General features: G+C 37.5%; 1 protein-coding gene across 1 annotated transcript in view; it reads right to left on the bottom strand.

Annotated features, from left to right (window-relative positions):
• esyt3 (extended synaptotagmin-like protein 3) overlaps positions 1 to 21,433 on the bottom strand; it is a 34,246-nt gene that overhangs the window by 5,845 nt on the left and 6,968 nt on the right. The window contains exons 3-16 of the mRNA XM_017695083.1: positions 16,697 to 16,831; positions 14,683 to 14,759; positions 12,936 to 13,002; positions 11,821 to 11,910; positions 11,646 to 11,701; positions 11,280 to 11,400; positions 9,901 to 10,077; positions 8,776 to 8,858; positions 8,585 to 8,633; positions 6,780 to 6,869; positions 6,054 to 6,116; positions 4,824 to 4,883; positions 1,181 to 1,252; positions 922 to 1,008 (exon numbers count right to left, since the gene is read on the bottom strand). Coding sequence (XP_017550572.1) covers positions 922 to 1,008; positions 1,181 to 1,252; positions 4,824 to 4,883; positions 6,054 to 6,116; positions 6,780 to 6,869; positions 8,585 to 8,633; positions 8,776 to 8,858; positions 9,901 to 10,077; positions 11,280 to 11,400; positions 11,646 to 11,701; positions 11,821 to 11,910; positions 12,936 to 13,002; positions 14,683 to 14,759; positions 16,697 to 16,831 — 1,227 coding nt within the window. The remainder of the gene's footprint in view (positions 1 to 921; positions 1,009 to 1,180; positions 1,253 to 4,823; positions 4,884 to 6,053; positions 6,117 to 6,779; positions 6,870 to 8,584; positions 8,634 to 8,775; positions 8,859 to 9,900; positions 10,078 to 11,279; positions 11,401 to 11,645; positions 11,702 to 11,820; positions 11,911 to 12,935; positions 13,003 to 14,682; positions 14,760 to 16,696; positions 16,832 to 21,433) is intronic.

Here is a 21,433-nt window from a genome sequence, read left to right as displayed (position 1 = left end):
GAGCAATGCTGATAAAATCCAATATGATATTTTCTATTATCACAGTGCCAGTAAAATTATGGAAATCGACTTGGATATTTCTACTTATATAATGAACTAAACTTTTTGTAGCTCTGTATAAGATGAACTAAGACTCTGGTGTCCCTGTGAGTGAAATATTGTGACTCTGTGTTGAGCTGCTAGTGAGAAATGGGGGTGAAAAGTGAGGAGTGAGAACCCCCTGCTGGGAAAACAAGTCTTCTTTTCAACCACCCAATAAACCACATTTGTTGTCACTTTTGCAGCTGAGTTTATAGTGATTTGCAGGATGAATGACATTATGCAACTCACATGCAGTTTCAAGTAGGTTTCAAACCAAAGGTGCATGGACATTTCAGCCGGCCTTAGGTAGCCAGCAAATGATATACTCTACAATTATACAGGTATAGACAATATAGTGGTCAATATGTCGGTTTTGACCTCCAGTAACCTATGACCTGACATCCGACATGACTTTGACTTGGAAATGGTAATCACTGGAGGCTTAATAGCCACTTTCATTCATTTAAGTCAGCTCATTTATACAATCTTCAAAAGGTCATACATATAAACTAGGCTTAGACCATTACACTACTGTCACTGTTTCATTACATATACACTGTTTACACATTATGTTGTTGCTGTTCAAAGAAAAACAAGTAACTCCAAAATGGCAATTTTACAGGAGAAGTCAAAAACGCTTACTTTTACTGTAAGTTAATGTAGAAAGATTTTATTTCTATTCATTCTGGATTCTACTGGTCTTTTCATCATAAAATTTTCCACTGAACTCGTTCTGCTCAAATGAGGCAGGAAAATTAAAAACTTTTTTTTTTTGGGCAACAATATGCACATTATATGCATTCTAAATGTAAGTTACAACAATCATAGAAGACATGTTACCTGAACATTGAGCACTTGGCTTTCCACATTATGCACAAAGAATGTGAAATACTCCTCAAAAACAGGATCCCTGGAGTTGTACACAAACTTAAAGGCAGACAAACATCATTATTGAAGCAAGCAGGGATTTCACAATTCTATTTTACAATGAAGAGCTTTGTATTTCATTTTTCAATCCCACTTCATCCAGCAGAGGGCGCTGAAGCTCTACATTCCCTTCCACTGGAAAATGGAAATAGTATGCAAATATGCTAATTACCTTGCTTTTCTGGCTTTGCTGGTCTACAGAGAACTTCACGTAGGAGCTGGGTTGGTTCTGCCTTCTTGTGAGCTTCAATTGAGAAATGTGAAAAATACATTACAATATGAGGATTCATTACTGTAAAACTCATTCTGAACCATTTTAGTTGAAAAAAAGCAAAATCTAAGTCATAGTCACCCATAATGCCTTGTTATGTAGTTTGTATGAAGGATCCTAGTTTAAAACATTAGCTAGTGTGATCACTGGCCTCATTTGAGCCTTTTCGATAATGATATGCTGTATGTTTGAAGAGGAGAACGAGTCCAACAGGTCCTGCTAGAGACTTACAAACCAAAAGCTGCTGCAAAACAAAAGCTTAGCTTGTTTGTCAGGGTTCAGAGAAGAGATGGTATGACTTTAGGTAAGTATGGAATGCATAACTGCCCCCATTCACTGCCATGCGTCTGCATTCCAGGCCTATGATAACTGACTGATGCAGAAAACACCTGCATATCAAACTCAAACCAGAGTGCTCCACTGTAGCTGTATATGGGCTGCCTTTTTGGTATACGGAGCATGTGTTTTAAGGTCTCTATGAGGGGAATTTCACCGGTTTACTAAAATGCCTGCAGAGCTCAAGCATTAAGATGTAAACAAAGTCATTCAGAGTGGTTTGGTGTGAAATGTTCTGTTGTAGAGAAACTTACCACTTACCATTGTTCATAGTGGTGGTGATGGGAACCAGACGTCCACCTCTAAAAGCTCCATCGCAGAAAGTTATTACATGAAATGGTTATGAAAACGCTGCCTGATATGTGAGACACTGTTTTACATTAGTTTGATATAACAATTTTAGGCTAAAGCATATCTGAAAACCATTAATGCTGAAGGGATACATGCAGGGTGTTGTTAGGCAAACTAGTCCCCAAAGAAAATTGTTTGTTTCTCAGATTTTCCTCTATCCTCATCGTCAACATTCAACATTCCATATAAAACTCGGTTCAGTGATTATTTTGGATAGCAAATAAAATGGCTATATTTGTGCTGTAGACATGGCAACGCCTGGTTCCTATCACCACCACTGTAAAGAAATCTCTATAAGAGTCTCTACAATGAACCATTTCACACTAAGTGATTATGATCACACCTCTGAATTATGCAAAAATTTTTGAAAAATCAGTGGAATTCCCCTTTGAGGATACTGCAGAGACTGTCAGCTCAGTCTTTTCATTGTGCACATGAAACCTCCAGACGGTTAACAGCAGCTCATTACAGTGAGGAGGCATGAGAACGCAACGACACCAATGGCCACGCCCGCTACTCGACTGACAGGAACTTCAGGATTTGTTCTGATTTGAGGGAACAATGCTCAGCTGACTCAGTGCTGAAGGTGTGCACCTCAATAAGAGTGGCCATTCTGAATATGTAAAAGTGGGTGTTGCTCAAAGCATTTCAGCACATTCAAATACAAATACAAAGTTTATTTACGCCCTGGGATTTCCAATATTAGAAATCTTACCATTGTTGCTGTTAGGGCTCTTTGGGACTTCAGCCCTGGATATTCAGATGTTCCAAACAGTCCAGCCTAGAATTATTGCTACAATGTGCTTTTCTTACCCAGCGCTCTCACTTTAAATGTTACATTACATTACAGCAAACCAAGTACAAAATCACTACTGATGGCATCACTAGTTTAAAATCTGGCATTTGCTTTATTATGTATTTTTTTTAGTGTTTCAGTAAATTCTTCAGTAAGTACTTCAACTTGAAGCCTCACTCTTAAAACTGGAGGAGCCTTTAGTACAGTATGCCTCACTTTAATTAGAGTGGACAAATACAACTTATGAGCTCTTATAATTTGTTATGAACAGTACGTATATAATGCATTATGTTCACAATTCATAATGCATAATAAGCATGGTTATAATGTGTAATGCATTTTCATGAATACTCATAGCCATGGTTATGATGTCTTATGATTGCATTATAACATGCTATGAATGCGTTTATAGATGCTTACAACTTGACATTCATAGAAAAATGTTACCATGTTTTTTTTTTGTTCTTCTCTGTTTCTGGCAGCAGAATGCCAAAATAGTGATAAGGAATAATGAATAATGATTATCTCAAAACAATGGCCTAGTATCACTATATTTTGACTAGAAATGACTTATTTTCCAATAAATTCCAAAAAACTGCATCAAAATGATGAGTTATTAAAAACAAGAAGATATGTAATTTGAGATACTACATGAAAATTTGGGGGGCGGGGGTACTTTGTAGTCGGTCGAAATTTCAACAAGTCATTATTTATACAAATATAGGGTAAATTATTACTTTAAGATACCAATTCAACATTTTGATAAACTATGATTTTTCTCTTCTACTAAATTAGACTAGGATTTCATACTATCAACTTCAGGTGGACTTGGGTGGACTAGGCACACAAAACAAAACACAGATGCATAGATGCCCGATTGTGTTATTGTTTTGCCTTAATGGTAAAGCATTGCAGGTTTTTTTATGCAAAGCGCTGCACAATGTACCAAATGTACAAAACTTTTTTAAACGTTTTATTTATTTATTTTCTCATATTTTATGTGATATTGGTACAGTTTTGTTCATTTTTTGCTCTTAATTTTAAATTAAACCTGTGCATGTTGAATAGCTTTTTACTGTAATGCTTAATCAAGAAAAATGATAAAAGATGGAGAGCATGACTAATTGCTGAATAACGAGGACATTACAAAAGAAAAAGAAACTGATACTGAATGTAAAATAAAAGAAAAAAACATTAGTCGAAGTATGTACAATATTATGAATTTAGATTTTATCCACCACACAAAAAGATGTATAGTGTATAATGTGATGTACATTATACAATGAAATAAATCAATTATTCCACTTTTCAGCGAGCTCAGCAAAAAGTCTTTTTTTACACATTTATATGTTCTGGCTACAAAAAAAATCATGTCATTTTTTTTTTTATTTAACCTACATTTGCAGCTTTGTATCATTTCTATCTTAATAAAGGAATTAACAAATTAGGCATGCCTGGTAACCCTGAATGGCAATGCTAAAAAGAGTGATATAAGTCTCTCTCTGCAAAGCATCTAGCTGACAAGCAGCCCACAGTTTTGCATTTGGTAAAAAAGTCAACACATCAAAAAATGAGTTGAATTAATCTGTAAAAAGTTTTTGTGTTTTGCCCGTTGGACGCTGTGCTATGGTTTGGTATGGTTTTGGTTATGGTTAACACCTTTGCCTTCTACGCTGTAGACTGGGGTTCAATCCCCGACCAGGGCAAGCACCCTACACTATACCAATAAGGGTCCTTGGGCAAGACTCCTAACACCACCTTGGCCTACCTGTGTAAAATGATCAAATTGTAAGTTGCTCTGGATAAGAGCGTCAGCCAAATGCCATAAATGTAAATGTAAATGTATATCAAATAAAAATTCTGGTACTGTGAGGGGTTTAAATCAATATCTTTCCACAGTAACTTCAGTAACTAAGAGATTAAAAAGCATTGTAGGAGGCCAACTAGTACAATAAATCTGCCTAGTACAGTAATCTGCAATTACTACATAAAGGATGCAGTCTGATGGGAGCTTGTTTGTGTTTTGTATTTATCAAAAGAAAAAGTTCAACACAAACTTACCCTTGTGTCTTTGGGTTGTTTCCCAGGCTTGTCAGGCTGGCTGAACTCACTCTGGTCTTTCTGAACGCAGAAATGTAAAAATCATTAGAAAGAGGTACTTAACATACATTAATTCTCAATGCAGAGCTGTTGTATTCTAGAACACAGTAAACTGTCCATTAGTTTCACAGACCAGCCTTTATCACTAATCACGAATCACTTGTGTAGTTTCAAACAAAATGTAAAATCACTGAGTTTAAAATAAATTGTAATGATAACTAGAAAAGTGTGTTTCCTGAAGAAAATGCCAAGTGATTGCCCAGCTTAAGCAGTTCCTAGATGGTTACAATGGTATTTTATTTGGTTTCTACAGCATTATAAACCATCTGTTATAGCATCCCAGTAGGTTGCAAGGTGGTTGCTATGTTATCACCAGTGGTTGCTAGGGTGTCACTAAGGGGTTGCTATGGTATCTTTCATCAGAATCAGAATCCTTTATGGATCCCAGAGGGAAATTGCAGTTGTTACAGTTGCAACCATTTATGTAAAAGAGTAAACACTTTAATAACTTAAGACAAAGATAAAGAGAAATGTACATGAGATTTAAGTTCTTATGAATACAGTAAAGTGGTGGTGACTGTGACAATAAATATTAAACTTCTAGTATAAAGCAGTTCAGAATTATTGTACCTCTGAGTTTTTTGCACACAATTATTATTATTACACATATGAACTGTTAGGTATTGAGTTTTGCTTTGCACAGATGAACAACACTTTGTGAATCACACACTGAGGGAAGAGTTATAGAGTTTGATGGTCACAGGTAAGAATGACTTCCTGTGGTGCTCTGTGGTGCATTTTGGTAGAATGAGTCTTGCACTGAATGTGCTCCTGTATCTGATCATGGTTGCTAGGGTGCCGCTGCTATGGTACCCAACAAGTGTAAGGTATTTCTCATGGACTTGTATCGTAAATTGGGTGCGCAAACTTTACCCCCATTCATTCCTTTGAGGAAAAAAATCATCATTCGTCATTTAATGATGGCTTAATCACTTTACAATGTTCAATCACTAATAATAATAATAATAATAATAATAATATGAATAATAATAGCAATAAAATAATAAACATGAATAAATAAATAAATAAGAATACTTTTTTGTGTTAAAGATACCGTCAGATACTGTGCTGATGCAATGTAGTTTGCTGAAGTGAGAAACAAAAAAGATGAATTTTTAATTGTGTACTCACAGGCAGATTGGAGGCACTGTCCAAGTATACGGCAAGCATGGCACACGCACAGCCATCAGTGGCCTGAAATGTCAATAACATCAAATGTTATGGCTTGATGTTATCCACAATCACAGTGTGTAGTTGTTATGGATACACCGATATGAACCACAAACTGTCCCCAACACAAATGTCCACAGAGAACACTGTGATAATCATAGGAATATGTCCAAGCACAGACCCCTGAGGAACTCCCTGATCCGGCTCTGAGGTTCTCTAACAGATTATCTCAAACATTACAAATCGCATAGTGCTTTACCACTTTTATGTGGTACCACTGCTCTATGGTGGTCCTGTAGTGATCGTGACCATTTAACTGGGTGAGAGAAGCCAACAAATTATGCAGAGAAATAGTCTGTAATTGTAGAACTAAAGTGCTCCTACATGGTAAGTGATAAAATGGACAATGACTGTAGAAAGAAGAAGGTGGTTTTAATTAAGTGCAAATACCAACCCAACATTTGTTCTACAAAATGTACAAATTGGGACCTATCTGATTTCAGAGTGATATATCACTGCACACTGCATTAACTCAGCATCATCAAAACATTCTGCTCTTCCAGGAAACCAAAAAATGCATCATCAAATGTTGGTCAAATCTAAACTGATCTGTTTTTTTAAACGCTGATATGATTCTGATATCATTGTACATCCCTAGTAGTTTTTCTTAATAGTATGTGAGCCTACCTGACTTACTAACTCCTTGCTAGTCTGCAGAGAGAGCCACTGCAGTTTCAAATGAAGTTTTCCACTCTGAATATCTTGAAGGGTGAACCACTGAAAAACAAAAACAATGGAGGGTTATATTCAGCATGCAACACTACTTTTCATTACCTAAACTGAAGAGATTACTTATACTTCAGTTTATTTGCTGCATGCAATTTAGCTTCTTTAGTTCTGAAGCAGAGTATTATTAGAATGGACAAATGTATGGGACAAATTCAGGCCTCAAGTCAGGTGCTTGTACTACTTTAATGCAATGTACTTCTGTCCATGTTAATAGATAACAGTGTGTCAAACAGTGTCATACAGAAAACACAATCAAGTATATTAGACATGACATAACACTACTTTAAATAGAGCTGCAATCAATATTTGATGAAGTTTGAGGCATTTGATAGTTGAAACATTCAAAAGCAGTAAGCAATATATTCAAATAACTGGTAATTTTACACAGTTTTATGAAAGCACATGCTTTATGAAAATGCACATCATACATCAGTCAAACGACCCTTTCCTGTCAAAATGTTGGTGATAGCACAGCAGCAATGAGAGGTCACACTGCCCAGAGATTGTTCTTAACAGTCTGTATTATTTTTTGGGTAAATACTGTACTCCTATATGTAAAGGGAACAAAGTAGACCCTTTACTGAAGTATTTTAAAGTTTTACATTTATGAAGAAACCCAGCCCAGACAAAAAGACTGTATATATCCATGTTGAAGTACATTTTAATTTAACAGTGCTCCAGGTTTCCGTCTTCCTCCTGTTCTTTGTTTTTATTTTATTTTCATCACTTTTTTATGTTTTCTTTTAAATGCTCTTTCTACTGAATACTTTCCCCTTTTATACAAGTTGCACTGTTTTGTTATCACAATAAAAGCAAAACCACACTTTCTGCTCCGGATTGCTAGCTAGCCTCTGCACTGCATTTATTTCTGAGAATCAATAACAGCGTGCTGACTAGCAAGTCATTACTATTACATCATTATTATTACTATTATGACAAACCTCATGCATGTGGGTATATTTTGGCTTGTCCATCCGAATTTACATGAACAAATTGTAAGACAAATTATTCAGTAACTACAAAAATTATTTATGTATTTACATTTTGTAAAAGTTGCCCTTAAATTAACAGTTAATATGTTTATGATAATACACATTGTGCTATATGCATGCAGTTTACTGCTGAAAGCCAAAAATCTTAGACGCTCTTTGTACTATTTTCTAAAAAGAATTTTTACAGAGTTTATCACTGAAGAGACACCACCTGTTTGTCGTTTATGGCCCAGATTTGTGGAAAACTGGGTTACATCAGCCATCTATCTGACTGGATAGAAGACAGTTACAGCTCTCATATGACATCAACTTTTTGAATGTAGCTTATGAAATACGAAAGTTATGAAGAATATGACAAAGTGCGTTTTGGAACCACCAGTGGTTCCAATGAGTTTAAGAGGTTAAAAATGTTTGTCTTTAAATATTAAGTTAAATATATCTTGAGATTTCCTTATTCTTGGAAACTATTCAAAGATTCAGTATAAATTAAAAGAATATTCGAAAGTGAAAAGATCTGATAGTTCCAGCCATATTTAAACTTGTAAAATGACACCTCAGATTTATCACTGCATTGTTTTAAAATCCAGTGAAAACTTACTAAAGCTTCTGCTTTGCATGGAAAATATAAATAACATACTAAGGAGCCTGGAAAACATTACATTAATCCCGTTGTTTAATAACTACATCATACTGACTTTTAGTGACACACACCTTATCGATTTCTTTCTCCTTCTTTATCTCCCCAAAATCCAGATTAAACCTGCAATATACAAACTTACATCTCAATATTCATAGAAAGTGATCATTAATTTAGCATTTGGTAACACCAACAATGTAGATTGCACAGCATTCTGAATTAACTTCAGTGTGTTTAGCAAACAGAACAGATAGAGGTCTATCACCTGCCCAAAAAGTCATCTTTGTCTGTGTCCTCATCGAAAAGCTCCACTTCAAGCTCTTGCCCAGGAGCCTCATGAACCACAAACTGCAAAGGAAAGAAATTTTCAAAACTGTTGACACAAATAGTGACACAAACTGTATACAAAATGAAATGAATATGCCCAAGCACAGAACCCTGAGGAACTCCCAGATAGTCTGGCACATTACATACAAGCATAGTGCTTTACCACTTTTCAAAAATATTTAATCATTCTCTGAAATATTTGCAGTATATATCTGTGCACTTTCAAAGAAAAGGTTAGCTTTTCCAATTGAAAAATTCTTATTAAAATCATCCCAATGGTCACAATTTCAGCCACTCTCTTGTCAATGCCTTGTAAACTTCTATCACCTCATGTATTTCAATCCAGAATATTTGTGGACGCTCATTATTTATGTATGTTTTTTTTTTACATTAATGGATCGTGTAAATATCAGCACAATTCTTAATCTTGCTTACAGTTATTTGCAATATAAAAACAAGTACAATGAAACATTTATTTTAAAAATCATACCTGAAGGCTTCTATTTAAAACCCATTTTAAAACCTTTATTTGAATAAGAGGGCTACAATCACGGATTCAACCTGCTTTACTACAGATGGTTCAAAGAGCCAATCAGGGAAAATGCCCCAATGAATACATAATAAATGCACTGATTGTGTAATGGAAATGCATGAGCTTTTGTGGAGAGTGGGGCAAAAATACCACCACCAGTGTCTCCTCCCTTGAGCTGGAGCAGAGAATTGACCATCATGCTCTGTTCTGGATTGGGGAACTGCATACACTGCCTTGTATGACCTCTCATGCACCACCAGGGGACCTTGAGTACCAAAGAGTTTATATTCCCAATAAGGTAAGTGTCTAGGGGCCCTTGAGAGCCTTTAAACCTACAGCCCACACTGTTTGACAAGGTTTAGGTAATGTGAAACATATGTCCATACATTCTATCTTTTGCCTTATAAGGTCATAAAATGTCAGAGGGGTGAGAGGTCGCTGGAAATGTCCGCTTCTCTCCTTGCATATCAAATAAAAAAAATCATACTTTCAACACTCAACCTATGTCTGAGTTTATTTCAACACTATTACCTCATAAACTTCATTCCAGCGGGGGTTTAAGGTCTCCTTGATGGTCTTCGTTTGGAAGCGTTGGTTGCCCACCCTTAAAATTGCATATGGATCAGACTTGCCCTTCACTAGACCCATCATCAATGTGTCCATAGCAACCAGATCCTGGGCTTCCACCACATGAACACGCACCACACCCTGGGACAGAGTCCAAAACAGACAAATGATTTAGAATAACAAGATGGAGACTATTAATATTTTTGTTTGCTTTATTTGTTTGAGAAAATCTGACATTTTTGATGTAATTCTTTCCATTAATGGAATGATCCCTAGTCCTATTCACAAGCAGCATGTCACTGTTATTGGAAGAAAACCTTGCAACTCCATTTTTCAGTTTTTGACATAATTTGAAAATGCCTGTTGCTCCTTACATTGTATGTAAATTTCATGATGAATGTACTAAAAAAAAAGAAAAAAACTCAAAATGACTTGGAAAAATCTCTGGTTCCATTGACTTACAATAAGAGCTATTGTCTCCTGAGAAGTTATCATTTGGAAAATAGAAGGTTGTTCCGACACCAACGATTTGTCGATACAAGCATTAACATCTGGTTACTGGTTACTACATTAACATCAAATGGTAACTTTACAGGAGATGGAACAAACATTTAAAACTTTAACATACGTCAGTGATAGTAATTTTGGACCATTTCTCCTGTATGTTCACATAAAATAAGGGGCAACACATCTGAGCAACACACCAGTGTGAACTAATCAAGTCACTAGAGCTGAAACAACTACTCAACGTCATTGATATCTTCGGCAATATAAAAATCATCAACAAATATTTACGTTTGTGTTTTTCATTTACATATTCAAAGCGATGTTTAACCTAGAACATGAGTTAATGGCTTAACCTGAAAAGGATAGCAATTACATTATGTTTACAAGCAGCATGATGAGGGTGCGCTTCTGCGAGTCACCCTGAAAAGCCTTATATAATCACTTAAAATTCAGAGGAAGACTGCCACAATTATCCATCTGATATCTGACTGCAATTATTTAAGCTAACCAGTTATTTTACACAATTATACTACTTTTCACAATAATATATTTAGGCGTTTAACCGCTGGATTGAGCCCAATAAATGTAAACATTAGTATAAATGTGTTAGCATAAAAACACTAAAAGTCTAACTGGTTATATAATGTGTTTAGAGGGCAACGGTGACTGATATGTTAGAGCTTCTGCTGCGTCTGTAGTCAGTTGAGAGCTACTGTACTACACACCAACAGCTAGTAAGCAAGATAGCTAATCAGCCAATTTTTACTCAGCTGTAATTTTACTTGGTTTTTGCAGTGTAACTGTCATTAGCCGACTGGCACAGTAAATGTACTCACTCGCGGCAGAGGAAACCTCATCTGGTCCACCTTGACTTGGTCTATCAGCGGAAAACACATGCGGTTCGGCAGGACCATCATGGATGCAATGAGGTCCAATATGGCTGATTCTGAAAAGCCACTGTGGAAAAGATCATGGGTGAAGTGCACTGACTGAAACATTAAAAAACAGCTTAGTGCAGATAAAGAAGCTGCTAAGAAAGGTGATATGTAATTCAATTAAGACATAAAAGTTCATAAGTGATGTGAAATAAAAATCCTTTTAAAAGAAACTGTAATGAACTGAGTGTTTTTATTAAACAATCCATGAAGCCTATAATAGTAGACGGTTCATAATACAAACAAGCAGATCAAAGAAATGCATACCGTAGTGCCGGACTGTCCAGAAGGTTGGTCATCCCAGTCCAATTTACGTGCAGGGTCTAAAAAATATTTATTGTAATGCTTTAAAGGCCTACGATGCTAAATGTGTTACATCAATAAGCTACACATAATTCAGAGTAATTTGAAAAGATTTCCATAAAATGAAATCATAACTCACGGGGCGGCGAATGAAAAACATGGTGACCCCACCTACAATTGGAGACTGGCCAATCAGAGGCTCGAGAATCACACGGAGCATCCCCTGAAGCTGAGAGAAAACAAATACTTTAGTCATAATTAACACACAGATTTAAATAATTGTCACCCCAGTGAAGGTGCCCAAGCTGTTTCACCACATAACTGTGCAAAGCACAAGTCCTCGATTTTCTCCCCAATTTATTAGTTACCTATTCCACCCTGAGACTGTTGTAAGCATCCATCCACCCATCCATCCATTTTCTAAGCCGCTTCTCTGTCAGGGTCGCGAGCATATTTACTATTATTATTATTAGTGGTAGTAGTAGTACTAGTATTATTGTTGTACATAATTATTTTTATATATCGCTGTTTTCAGAAAAACCTCGTATCTCCAAAATGGTAACTTCAGGAGAAGGAAAAAACAGAGATTACTTTTAATGCAAGTCAATGGAACCAGACTTTTTTCCAAGTACTTTGGGCTGTTTCTTTAGAGCCATTCATCATGAAATTCATATACAATGTAAAGAGTAATAGGTATTTTCAACTTGGGTCAAAAACTAAAAAATGTCAAAAATAAAGGTAAAAGGTTTTCTTCCAGCAATATAATCTTAGGTAAAGATTATTCAACCTATTTCTGGACTTTTTAATCTATTTTAAGTAACTTTATCCAGAGGACATATCTTATTCTTCTGGCCTATAACTTAGGTTGCTTTGAGAATAATCCTTGAAACAAACAAATGTATCTGCCACTTTCACAAGATAAAATGACTAAAGACATATAAGCAATGAATATGGATGAGTTAAATAATATGACGTTCTTACAACAATCTCAAAGTGTGATATACCGGCTACTTGGCAGGCTTGTACTGCTGCCATCCCAGTTTGAGTGAATGCAGTTTGTTATTGACACAGAACTGAAACAGAGTAAATCAGCATAAAAGTGCAAACATGCAGGAAACTAAGCTTCAAAATAAACATAAATCAACAGCGCCAAAGCATGATGCACCCACAATTCTATAACTCAAGTAATTATATCAACTCAAGTAAATATATAGTTGTCAAAGCATGCTGGTGAAAGGCTGACAGTCAGCTAACCTGTAGTTCCTTGATTCCTGCTGCAATGCCCTTCACGTCTGTATTGATGTTCAGATCCCCCTCATAACTGAGAAACATTCAGGCAATATTCACACATTACAATATACAAAAAACGTATGTATAAGAGAGAAATTAGCTATAAACGTTTATGCATCTTAGAGCATGTGTGCTGGAAAATGTACATAGCATTACATCCATTCAGATTGATGGAGAGTGTGTTGTATATGGCTCTATATAGCACACGAATGAGTTCATCCATTGACAGAAGCTTGACATCATAACAATACCAGAACCCTTTTTGGAGCTATACAGAACCATTTTCAAAAAGGTTCTAGACAGAACCATATACATCACATTCTGAAGAACCATTTCACCATGCAAATGGTTCTACATAGAACGAATGGAACCCTAAAAGAACCCTTAGAGAGCCATCATATTAAGAGTGTATTTTAATCAATGTAGCTTTTCATACCAGCTGTGCACATCACGCTGCACCATGGTGGTAACGTCAGCATGAAGTACAAAAACATCTATTCTATTTTGATGTGTGCTGCATGTGGCATGCTAGCATTTTCTATGCAGAAACAATAAGAAAACGCAGTGTTTGTGCTTTAAAGCACAATGTAGACCAGAGGTCAGCAACTTGAATGTTACCAATAGCCATTTTGTCCTTTCAATAAATATCAAACCTTAGAAGCCACAACACTGTATGTCCATTTTACTATCCTGGCTGTAAATATGTTTCAGTACATGCTGATGTGCTAGTAGAGGCTAAAATTATGAAGTATAACTGAAAACGCAGACGCTGCTTTGCGCTGCTTTATGCTTTAGCTCAGCTATAGTTGCTTTTCTCGCATCTCTGGCAGGAAACTTTTTACAGTTTAGTGTAAAATCTCTCTCATTGTTTGATTTTTTTACAAGACTGAATTCTCATTCGGTAGCTTCTTGTTCTAATTTTCCCGTTCTACCTTAAATAGTGCCTGATGTGCTAGTATGAAACTGTTGCACCATTTAAGGTGGAGTGGGAAAAATTGAACCAGAAGCTGATTTCAGCTTCGCGACTTTTAGTGTTTGACAGTTTCTCGATGCAGATTAAACGTATCAGGAAACCAGCTGGAATGATTATAAATACAAATGAGTGTGTTCATTTCTAAATAATCGCTGTCTTTTTCGTTAGCTACTAGCTAGGTGAGATTGTTGTCTGTGTTGCTATGCTGTGACCAACAGTTTGTGGTGGTTAGGTTTTATTATTGATTTTTTATATAATTTACACTAAACAGTAAACAGACAATTCAGACACTTGTATTATGAGAAAATGCAACACCAGCAGAAACAGTTTTCATTTTCGCCTTGCAACATGTATCTTATGCAACTGGTGTGAAATAACAAGCGTTGTGAAGTGACTACAGTTTACCACGCAAGCTTGTTTTTTAAAAATGCAACTCCTCATGCGTAGTTTTTTCAGTAGTCATGTGAAAACAGTGTAATTGAGGGTTTGCCTTTCATTTTGCCCCATATTCTGCATGTCACTATAGAAAATGTCATGCATGCACTGCATTCAAGTTTTTCCACTGAAGTGATTTTTAATTTGGCACCAGTTCCTCTCCACAGACTGCTGGTAACTGACTGCAAAATATCTTTAAAAAAAAAAAAAAAAAAAAAATCACTGCTCACTTCTATACCTTCAGCCTGCTTGTAACAGCAACCAGATTTCCCACACTTGAAGAGCTTTGACTCTATAACTTACACAATGTTGAGGTCCAGAATGACTTCCCTCTTGTCTACTTCATGTGTGTACACCCGTACTCCTGTAATTGTTGGAGCCTGAAACATGAGCAGCCAAATATGTGTATCAGTGATGAGTAAACAACTTGTTTGCACGTTTTTAACTCTTGAGTATTCGCTTAACTGTTCCAGATGCCAGTATTCAAATTCAGAACTCATTGTCCAGCAGGGACGCAGAAAGTGGGGGCACTGTAGGTGCAGCAATACCTCCCAGATTTTTGTATTGTTTAACATTAACTGCTAAGAATAATTTATAAAAAAGTCATTTTAGAGTTTCTATTTTCATGTTTCATTCATATAATATTTTAAGAATTTGCAGTAGCTGTGCACTGTTAGCCACTTTGGGTCCACGTTGTTTAAACACAAGTAGGCTGAGATCCAAAAAGCGGAAATGTATGCAGAAATATTCTGAGCCCCAAAGCAGCTTAATATTGTTGATCAGACTTCAGTCTAATTTAAATCATCTAGTTTAATTATGGACTGCGATTTCAGTACATTAATTTTATCAACTATTACTTCTCCCACTCTTTATGTGTTCTAGCTTTGGATCTCAGTGTGGCTGGGGGCTTCAACAATCTGATTGACTGCCAATCAGCTCATTTAAATAAATTTGTCCTAAATGGGAGTGCACAGTGAGGACAGACATCATCAGTCTGATGTGCCACTTATGCATGTATATTGTTGTCTTTTGCCACATTACAGCATATTATGGCAAGTAAGTAAATCAATCAATAAAAGGAAACAGGAAAGTTATTTTGACTGACATTTGACGTCCATGTCATGCATATGATGCCTGAATTTTCAACGCACTCAACCTTCCCATATCCCTGATATTTGGGTATTTGTTACTGCATCATCAGGAAGAAAATCTACAGGTCAGCAGTTCAGTGACCTTTTCAGCCCTATTTACTGGGGCTGTAAAGTTCTGCTCATATTTAAAGATCAATTGCATTATACGTTGCTGCAAGGAATAATGAGGGCTTTAATGTGAGCAATGTGATGGAGGAAGCTGAGTAAGCACAGCTTCAACTAAGCTAACTACTTTGGCTCAAGCAATCTAGAACCAAAAACAATGAAATGATACTTCACTCACATTAGTGCTCATTATTTTATATTTTTCTGAGGAGAAAACAAGCATTTTATTTATTCACCCTATTTCTGTACATTTTTAAGTTTTTTCTTATGAATGTGCCTTATGGCTGATCATTTTCCTTGCTTTGAGAAATAATGCAGATAGTTTTTCTGATTTAAGGAATTAATGCTTAAAACAAGTGATCTGCCAACAAAAGAAGACACTTTTATAAGTTAAAATTAAGTAAAAATGTCTAGAAATAAGTTTACTAATCTTATAATATTCTTACAACAATCTCATACTGAGAAGTATTAGATATGTTGCCTATGTTTAAGATGTTTTCTCTTGCTAAGATTTTTTTTTTGCCTACCTTTAAATAATAAAACTTGATATGTCATAAGATATGTTTCATATGTACATCCCTATGAGGTGCTAGGTTTTTGTTATTTTTATTTGCACCAGTGCACAAGTCTGTGTAATATATGTTAACCTCATGCAAAAATATAACCTCTCATTTTGAAATTGTTGTTAGTTTATTATAAATTCTCGCAACAATTTTTACTTGTTTTATGTGATTTTAGTGAAATGATCTGACTGTTCTGGCAACTAAATTTGCCTGTTGTAAGAAATAAGCTTAAAACAAGCCAAAATATCCGCCAATTCAGTGAGAAAATTTGACTAAAGTCACCTAAAACAAGTTTTAAAAAGTCTAGAAATAAGTTAAATAACCTTATATAACCTTGAAATGAGAAGTATTAGACATATCAACTAGATTTAAGTTAATTTGACTAGCTACCATTTTTTGCAGGGCAATATTTTTTTCTTTCCCACAGTTAACTGAATGAGTTAAACTTTTGTGGATGATCAAATAATAAAAACAAAGTCAGACTTTTGAAAGTCTTACCCTGTGTCCAAAGTGGACCTTGGTGAACTTAAAGGTTTTAAGGTGGGGGTTGGACTGCTGGACAGACAGCTGGATGCTACCTCTCAGGAGCTTTTCCATGTAAATGGCAAAGAACGGCCAGGCCTGTTGAAGAATCTGGAAACAACAAAGAAATTTTGTAGGCGAGCACTAGAAACATGCACTTGAATGAAACAGTATATGCTGCCCTCCTGATTTCTTCTGCTTTTGCATATTTGTATATAAAACCAAGCATATTAATAATTTTGATAGGCCAAAATGTTCTTCAATTAAATAAGGACAAAACAGAGATTATTGTGTTTGTTGTTGTAAAAACAAAGACCAGGTCCAAAATCTTGCAGCTCTAATAGACTTACTTCTCACCTTCACCAGCCATATCAAAGCAATCATCAAGGCAGCCTTCTATCATCTTAGAAATATAGCCAGAATCAAAAAGTTGGTGTCTAAACAAGACAGCAGCTCATTCAAAATGAGTTTTCAAATGAGTTTTAACCAGGACTAAGAGAAGAAACATTACTCCAGTTCTAACACCTTTACACTGACTTCCAGTTAGTTTCAAAATAGATTTTAAAGTGCTGCTACAAGTCTATAATTCACCAAGTGGTTTGATATGGAATACATCTCTGATATGTTTAAAGAATATAAAGTGAGTAGGTCTCTTAGATCAATGGACTCAGGACAGCTAGTACAGCCCAGAGTCCAAAGTAAACAGCATTTAGCTGTTGTGCTGCATACAATTGGAACAAACTGCCACAAGATGTAAGATAAGTCCTTTGCTTTAATTTCCTCTTTCTATTCTACTTTATGTATTTTATGTATTTTGTACTTTTGTTTAATCTTTATGTTTTGTACTGCTTTCCACTTTTAGGCACTTTGTCTTTACTTTTACTTTTATTTATGTAAAGCACACTGAATTGCCTTTGTGTAACTTGCCTTGCCTGACCTTTTCAGTTGCCTAGTCAAAGTCCTGACATGAACCCTATCAAGATACTGCTTCAGGAACTCAAAAGGGCAGTTCATGCAAAATGCCCTCCAACATGGGTGAATTAAAGTGATTCTGCAAAGAATAGTGGGCCAGAATTCCTCCACTGGTCTCCTGTTTTAGGAAGCATTTGGCTGCTGAAAGTTATGAACCTATTAAGATTAGGCGGACAATTACTTTTTCACATGCATGGCACAGTTTCGCAAAACTGAAATGACCATTTACAAACTGTGCTTTGTGTTTCCTCATGTTCATTGTCTTTTATTGAATCTTGAATAAGATGTAAAAAAACAAAATAAACCACAGCAAGACACTAGTATTTCTACATGGTAACACAATTACATGTTTACACATGTTGGATGATGCACATAAATTAATATATCTACATATAAACTTACATTAATATGTCTATTAATAAAAGTGGTTCCATTCTATCCCATTCAATTTTTTCTCATACTATGGCGAAATTGACGATGGCAACATATCACAACCAAAACTTTTACTGAACTGTGCTTTTATTATGATATTTCTTTATTTATACACTATGATTAAGAAGTTTGTAAATGCCTAGAGAAAATAAATAAGGAGAAAAAATTAGGAACAAGAAAACATATTGAATAATATAATTTTCCAACAATTTCCATCCATCCATCCATCCATCCATCCATCCATCCATCCATCCATCACCTTCGGCTTCTCCGGGGTTCAGGTCACGGGGGCAGCATCCTAAGCAATGAGGCCCAGATCTCCCTTTCCCCAGCCACTTCCACTAGCTCTCCGGGGGGGGTTCTGAGGCGCTCCCAGGCCAGCTGGGCAATATAGTCATGCCAGCATGTCCTGGGTCTTCCCGGGGTCTCCTCCCTGGTGGACTTGCCTGTGACACCTCACGAGGGAGGCGTCCAGGAGGCATCCTAACCAGATGCCCGAACCACCTCAACTGGCTCCTCTCGATGTAAAGAAGCAGTGGCTCTACTCCGAGTCCCTCCCGGATGACCGAACTTCTCACCCTATCTCTAAGGGAGAGTCCAGACACCTTGTGGAGGTAACTCATTTCGGCCGCTCTATTCGCGATCTTATTCTTTCGGTCATTACCCAAAGCTCATGACCATAGGTGAGGGTGGGAATGTAGATTGACCAGTAAATCGAGAGCTTTGCCTTGTGGCTCAGCTCTTTATTTTCCACAACAGACCGGTAAAGAGCCAGCATCACTGCTGACCCAGCACCAATCCACCTGTCAATCTCCCGCTCGCTTGTACCATCACTCGTGAACAAGACCCCGAGATACTTAAACTCCTCCACTTGAGGCAAGAGCTTATCCCAGACCCAGAGAGGGCTCTCCACCCTTTTCCGCCTGAGAACCATGGTCTCGGATTTAGAGGTACTGATTCTCATCCCGGCCGCTTCACACTCGGCTGCAAAAACGATCCAGCGAAAGCTGAAGTTCACGACCTGATGTCCCCAATAGGACCACATCATCTGCAAACAGCAGAGATGTGACCTTGAGGTCACCAAATTGGACACCCTCCGTCCCCTGACTGTGCCTAGAAATTCTATCTATAAAAATTATGAATAGAATCGGTGACAAAGGGCAGCCCTGACGGTGTCCAACACTCACTGGAAACAAGTCTGACTTACTGCCAGCCATGCAAACATGGGAGGTGCTTCGGGAGTATGGGGTACATGGCTCTTTGCTATGAGCCATTCAGGAGCAGGAGCTTTGTTTGTACAGGGCCTGAATGGCTCGTAGCAAAGAGCCATGTACCCCGTACTCCCGAAGCACCTCCCACAGAATACCCCAGGGAACACAGTCAAATGCCTTCACCAGATCCACAAAGCACATGTGGACTGGTTGGGCAAACTCCCATGAGCCCTCTAGGATCCTGGAGAGGGTGAAGAGTTGGTCCAGTGTTCCCCGACCAGGGCGGAACCTGCACTGCTCCTCCTGAATCCTGACTATAAGCCAGACTCTCTTCTCCAGTACCCCTGCATAGACCTTACCAGGGAGGCTGAGGAGTGTGATTCCCCTGTAGTTGGAACACACCCTCCGTTCCCCTTTTTTAAAAAGAGGCACCACCACCCCAGTCTGCCAATCCAGTGGCACTGCCCCCGATGTCCACGCAATGTTGAAAAGTCAGCAGCACACCATCTCCACTATATACAGTGCTAGTGGCACACTGCTTTCCCCTTCTGAGTCACCTGACGGTTTGCCAGAATCTTTTCGGAGCCGACTTAAAGTCACTTAAAGTCCTCACCAAACTCCTCCCACACCCGGGTTTTTGCCTTGGTGACGACTGAAGCCGCAGATTGCTTTCCAACAATTTGGAAAGTTTAATTATGATTGGCAGTGTTACCAAACTCATCTGCCACCTGGCTTTATTAAGATGCAGACATCGCCAGGCTTACTGTCAGGTGTAATACCCAACCTCTCCACCAGAGGTCAGGTTCACCCGAATACTGACATTCCAAAACACTTCCCAACAGCACATTTGATTAGAATCAGAGTATTCCCATTTAATTGGATTTAACACAGAACAGTGTGTGAAATGTTGAATACAAGTAATTGGATTCATAGTTCCTGATAGTATTTTAATATGTGGCACTACTTTGCCGTATCGCCCAGCTCTAGCCAAACATCTACAGAAAACTCTACCACACCCAACATTCAATTCATTTGCAGGGAGCCAGCATTTTTCTGACAGCTATCGCTGCTCATGTAACTCGTATATTTGATCTTGACATGCTCAGAATGTTTTACAAGAAGCAATAAGTTTTACTGGCACAGCGCTAGAGGCCAAGGACCTGTGTTGACTCTGGTTTACTGTGACATGACACCCCATGACACAGCGAAATACTCCTACATTCATTAAGTCCATTTGGGCGTCTTCAGCCTTATTTATCATGTGTAAGAACGCTGATCTAAGATCAGGCCTCATCAATCCATGTTTTCCTATTCAATGCTATGTAAACGGTATAACCTGACCTCAGATCAGCATTATTTATCTGAGATTTCTGGTAAATATGGGCCAATGTTTTAAGTCCATGTTTCTAGTTCATAATTAAGCAACTTTTTAACGAGACTGTGAGATCAGAAGAAAGGTGGTATAAGCTTAAAGGGGAACTTCTTTATGATTTACATAATGAAACCGTTAAGATGTAAATAAAATCAGTCAGAACATTTGAATGTGTTTAAGGTTAAATGTTCTGTTATGGAGAAGCATGGCAAGATGAGCAAGATGGCACCCACCATGTCAGACGTCTTTGCGTGCTCCTCCTCCAACCGACGCTATTTATTACTTATTTTAACTTTAGTATTTATTTTAAGTGTACAGAACATCTACGGTACAGTTAGTTACAGTAAAGAGGCACTCCTGGAGATCAGTAAAGTTCATCATGAACTTACCTTTAGCCTTTCGGACTTCAACTTTCTCTTACGCTCGCACTCCACCGGCACCAGCCGGCAAAGCCCAGCAGCACCGGCCTCTGGTGAGCGGCGCAGCCGACGAACAGAGCGGCCAAAGCGGAAGCGGGGCAAGAGAGGTGGGCTACATGCTAGGCTAAAGGCTAGGGCTATACGACCACCGCTACCTGGCCTGCTGCTAGCTAATGTTCACTCCCTCGAAAACAAGCTGGATGAGCTGAGGGCCAGAATAACAACTCAGTGTGAGATCAGAGAGTGCTGTGCTCTTATCCTCACAGAGACCTGGCTCTCGGACAGCACAGCAGACTCGGCGATCCAG

This window comes from Pygocentrus nattereri, chromosome 6 (genome assembly GCF_015220715.1).
Source record: "Pygocentrus nattereri isolate fPygNat1 chromosome 6, fPygNat1.pri, whole genome shotgun sequence".
In the NCBI taxonomy this organism is placed as follows: Eukaryota; Metazoa; Chordata; class Actinopteri; order Characiformes; family Serrasalmidae; genus Pygocentrus; species Pygocentrus nattereri.
The sequence above is the reverse complement of the archived record's forward strand: the minus strand, read 5'-3'. Positions and strand labels throughout refer to the sequence as shown.